Source organism: Urtica dioica, chromosome 2 (assembly GCF_054948205.1).
Source record: "Urtica dioica subsp. dioica isolate 48M chromosome 2, U.dioica_male_clone48M_v1_H2, whole genome shotgun sequence".
In the NCBI taxonomy this organism is placed as follows: Eukaryota; Viridiplantae; Streptophyta; class Magnoliopsida; order Rosales; family Urticaceae; genus Urtica; species Urtica dioica.
Window position 1 is genome coordinate 30,823,810 of NC_142757.1, and position 5,092 is coordinate 30,828,901.

General features: G+C 39.2%; 1 protein-coding gene across 1 annotated transcript; it reads right to left on the reverse strand.

Annotated features, from left to right (window-relative positions):
* Positions 1-225: 225 nt before the first annotated feature.
* On the reverse strand, positions 226-2,486 carry LOC149404325 (RHOMBOID-like protein 2). The gene is made up of 6 exons (XM_089605030.1): positions 2,098-2,486; positions 1,835-1,998; positions 1,588-1,751; positions 1,162-1,490; positions 956-1,082; positions 226-583 (listed from the first exon to the last, which is right to left on the reverse strand). Exons 1-6 carry the CDS (start codon positions 2,370-2,372, stop codon positions 461-463), a joined length of 1,182 nt encoding a protein of 393 aa, XP_089461156.1. The 5' UTR covers positions 2,373-2,486; the 3' UTR covers positions 226-460.
* Positions 2,487-5,092: the final 2,606 nt, after the last annotated feature.

A 5,092-nucleotide genomic window follows, 5' to 3' on the forward strand; every position in this document is an offset into this window, starting at 1 on the left:
TACCCCTCGCATGTATTTCACTCTTAATCTCAATTGATCCAGAAAAATGAAATATACATTTGTTTAGCCTAGAATACGAGCGCTCTTTCATTTTTCATTAAGACAAGTCATTGAAAAGTCAGCGTTTCACTTCTTTGGACAAAGCTACCTGTGTCTACACGTATATATTCGCACTAACGAATCTCTAACGCCTGCGAAGTAGCGACTTTACACACTGAGGTAAGATTTAACGAAACAGTCGAAAGAATTCTAATAGAACAGTTACTGTGCTATCAATTGTTTATATATGGATTAAGTTATTCATCTATTAAAAACTGGACACACACAGATACAGCCTGGAGGAAAAAAAAATAGATACAAGAGGATAATACAGCGCAAATGAATGAATATAAAGTACCATTATATGACAGGAATACATACACTGAAAGACACGAAGTCATTTCATAGAACTGATCGAAACTCAACTGCAGAGCTGTGTACACAACCCCTGTATCCGAGAGGTGGATGGGTTTGCCACATTGTACATCATGGTCCTGTTGTTGCTCATACACGTCAAGCTGAGCTGGTTGCCTAGCGGGTTCGACTGCAAGGCCAAGGACACAGGTTCACAAAGGAATCAAATCAGAGATCGACCCAAACCCAAAGAACAATTAAACTAGATTGCTCAGAGCATCTTAATCGAGTAGTGCTAAAAGCTATGCTACATGATACACGGTATTAGGAAATGTACTCCGACAAAGTGTCATATCTTGTGTAAAAATAGTTCCGAATCTCAAATTAGAATTTAAAATATCGATCCCAATGCATTTAACACACTGCTTCATTCGTTGTTGGACTTGTTTTTTAAAAATAGAATTTTATAGCGGAGCATAAAAAAAACTTCATGGGCTAAAATTTTCGTGTGTAGAGTTATTTGGTACCAAGCATAAAATTCTGATGAGATTGCAGTACTAACCAAACAGAAGGCAGGCTCGGTGTTGCAGTTCCATCTGGAAGTAGGGACACACGACAAGTAGTGACACCACGAGCAATGGTCGTTTGCGTCGACACCTTTGAGTAACATAATCAGCCCGAAAGTCAACCTGCAAATATCAAACAACAAACCAAAGTGTCAGAGTGACAACAACAGCAAGGATGTGCTCTGTGTCTTGGCAGGCTTACCCAACGATGACGAGGATGAGAGACACGACCCACAAGACGCACTGGTACATCTTGAACTTGGATTTGGTGGGAGGAGAAGGGTTAAGGGGGGTAGTGGAGCCCGAATGCCCGTAGCCCGGGGATTGATATCCGGGCGTCGCGTTTGGGGTCGTGTGAGGGGTTTCGTATCTCTGGCTTACCCAACCAAATTGGGGTCGGATCAGAAACACAAACCCTAGAAGAAACCCTGTCAGAAACCCCCCGATGTGGGCAAAGTTGTCAACGTGGGGGAGAATCCCGACCACCAAGTTGATCGCGATGATGACTATGAGGGTGAGCAGAGCCGCAAACTACAAGAAAGAAAGAAAAAAAAAAACCAGTGAGCCACGAAGTGGATCACAAAACACAGCAAAAAAAAAAAAAATATGTTGTTGGGTTGTGACTCACCTTGCTGTCATAGATTGTCCAGTTGGTGATGAGTTCGGAGAGCATTCCTCCGAGCAAGCCAAAGAGGGCACCAGAAGCGCCGACGGATATGTTGGTCTGAAGGAATAGCGCCGAAAACAGACTTCCACCAAATCCGGAGATCACGTAAAGCAACCCGACCAACACTACAACAAATACACAGAGAGATAAACACAAACGTTCGGTCGACTAATGGTGTGTTGGATCCGGTACATGTTTTAAGACTCACCGAATCCGAACTCTTGTTCGAGGCGAATCCCGATAACCAAGAGGCTGAGCATGTTGGCGAGGAGATGGAAGACGCCTCCGTGCAACCAATTGCACGAAAGAAGCCGCCACCCTTCATTCTCTTTCACCACCTTGTTCACATCAAGAGCCCCCATTCTCTGCAGCCTAACACACCACAAAACTCATCGCTATTACTATCCCTAAACTCTAGCTAACAGGAAAATAAAAATAAAAAACACAAAGCCGTTGGAATTGGAGGCTGACGTGGTGGAGGAGGGTCCGAGAAGGGGGTTCTCGCGGAAGGGCTGGAAGGAGAAGCGGCCGAGGAAGCGGGCGATGCAGGAGTCGGAGTTGGAGGGACAGTCGTTGACGGACATGGTGATCACGAACATCACGGTGTTCGCCACCACGAACGCCGGGATCAGCCACGACACCCACTTCTTGAAGTGCTTCACTTCCCTCACCATCGTCGGTCTCTGCGTCTCCACGTCCACCGGGTATACCGTGTTCCCCCGCCGGGTATTGCTCTCTCCAGCCATTACTCCACTAAATGCCGATCGCCGATTTTGTCGAGTCCTGTCTCTGTCTCAGTTTCAGAAGATAGAAAATGGGACGAATTGGGTAATTGCAGTTTTAAGATATACGGAACCTTTTTTTTTTTTTTTTGCGGAGTCAGTCAAACAAACGAGGCTTCCTTAGTCAACGTCGAGTTGCTCTTGTTGGCCGTCTTTCACCTTGTCTGCATAACTTTTTGTGTATCAAATTATAATATGTTGAATAATGTTGTATCTTTTAAATGTGTCATAAAGTTGACAAAAACAAGTAGGTAGTTTATTATTCTAGTCAAAACTCGAAATCAAAACAAGGTTTAAAATATCAATTTTGACCGAGTATTCATGTTCGATTTTATGAGAATATCAATAATTAATAGGAAATTTTATAATGTAAGAATTAGTTAAGTAGCTTAATTTACCCAATATTTTTTTTTGGAAATACTAGTATAAGTATCATTTAATTATATTAGTAGCTTATTAGACTAAATAATATCAAACTTTTTAGAGATATCAATTTGTGTAGAAAATAAATTTATTATTCTGAAAATCTTAATTTTAATAACATAAATCAAAATAATGTAGCATTTTGATTACGAAATGCAACAAATAAAAAAGGTTATCAAATTCAAAAAATCATTCAAAATCACCATAAATTCAGAGAATAGCTGAAACAACAAAATATCTCAATCCGTATGAAAATTTCAAGTGAGTAGGCGACAATAAAAAAAACTCCATCCATATTGTAAATTAAATTTACTTCTATTAATTTTAATTGACTAAGAACCCATAAATAATTTTCAAATGAACTATGTGTATCGAAAGCAGAATTCGTGGCAGAATGATTTCAAATATCATGATAGAATAAATATGATAAAGAAACTTTTCATTCAAACAATATAAATATAAAAAAGAAAAATTAGTCGAACTAAGCCACTTCAAATCTTGCAATTGTGATCTAGCCCACGTTTTGCATTAGTTTCAAATCTAGCCCAAAATGATGACGTGTCAAAATTATAGGAAATGATAGTTACCAATATAAACTTGACTTGATTTTGTGAAAAAACATTAACCCACATTTCGAAAAAATATCGGCAAATTTTATTTAATGCACATATTTAAATCTAATTAGTTGACTTTCCTATTTTGCGGGCTAGTTTAATAGGAAGGAAAATGGAAAATAACACATTTATACCCTGTGTTTTAGTGAAATGTCGAGTTTAACCCTCGGTTTTCAAAAATGTCGAGTTCATACCCTCTGTTTAACTAAAATGACGAAATTATACCCCATGTTTAACTAAAATGATGAAATTATACCCTGAAATAGACAACAGTGTCACGAATATTCTTTTTATTGACTTTTCATTGACGTTGACTATAATATGTATATATAAACACCAATTATCTTTATTCATTCGCGCCATATATGTAATTTATTTAAAAACTAAAAAATAAACAACAGTCTCTTAATCGTGAAGAACACAGAAAGAGGCAAATGGGTAAACATCGATAGTTGATAGTCATCAAAATCGCATATTCGAACAGATAATCCAGAATTTAGAGTTACAATTCGAACACGGAATGAAGTCATTTCTTAGGAGGTATGAGTTTTATTATTTAATTTCAATTTAAGGCTATTTTTATTTCAAAATTGAGAATTTGGAAGTTAGGGCACTGCTTTAGATTTGATTTGGTTTTTCTTATATAAGAGTTAATATCAATGAAAGAGAGATTTGTGACGCTGTTATTCATTTTAGGGTATAATTTCGTCATTTTAGTTAAACAGAGGGTATGAACTCGACATTTTTGAAAACCGAGGGTTAAACTCGACATTTCACTAAAACACAGGGTATAAATGTGATATTTTCCCGAAGGAAAACGATACTGCTCATGATATTTTTTAGGCTCTACAAGATGAAATTCGAATTCCCAATTTTTAGGGATTATATTTTATTATGTTTTAATGTTAAATTTTGAAATATATCGCTCATTTAATCACGATATCAATTTGTTACGTAGTCGTTAATCACTACTACAAATTAACATATTAGGTGCGGAAGGGTATTAGGTGCGACATGTCGCACCTAAATGTCGCACCTAAGCACACATTAGGTGCGACATGTCGCACCAGATAGTCCTCCAAGCGACTAAAAATTTCGCTGATGATTAGTGCTATCCGGTGCGACTTTGTCGCACCCAATATGATGTTGTCGCACCTGATACTATTGGGTGCGACATATGTCGCACCAAATGTCATTAGGTGCGACATTTGTCGCACCTAATGGGTTAAAAATTTAAAACGGTCAAAAATTCCCCCCGAAAATTTTTGGTTATGGAATTTCACATTAGGTGCGACAATGTCGCACCCAATATGACTATTAGGTGCGACAAAGTCGCACCTAATGTCGCACCTAATAGTTTAGGGTATTTTAAATACCGAGCGTCTTCTTCCTCTCGCCCAAACCGTTCGCCTCTCTCTATCTAACACTCTCTCTCTCTATCTATCTTCCTCCGCCGTGACCTCCCCGCGCCGCCCGGACCAAGGTACGTCTTTCTCTCTCTCTATCTATCTATCTCTCTCTCTCTCTCTATCTATCTCTCTCTCTCTTATTCTCTGACTCTCCGACTTGCAGGTCCCCCGCGCCGCCCGTGACCACCTCAGCTCAGCCCGGTCTTCCCCCGCCGCCCGTGACCACCTCAGCTCAGCC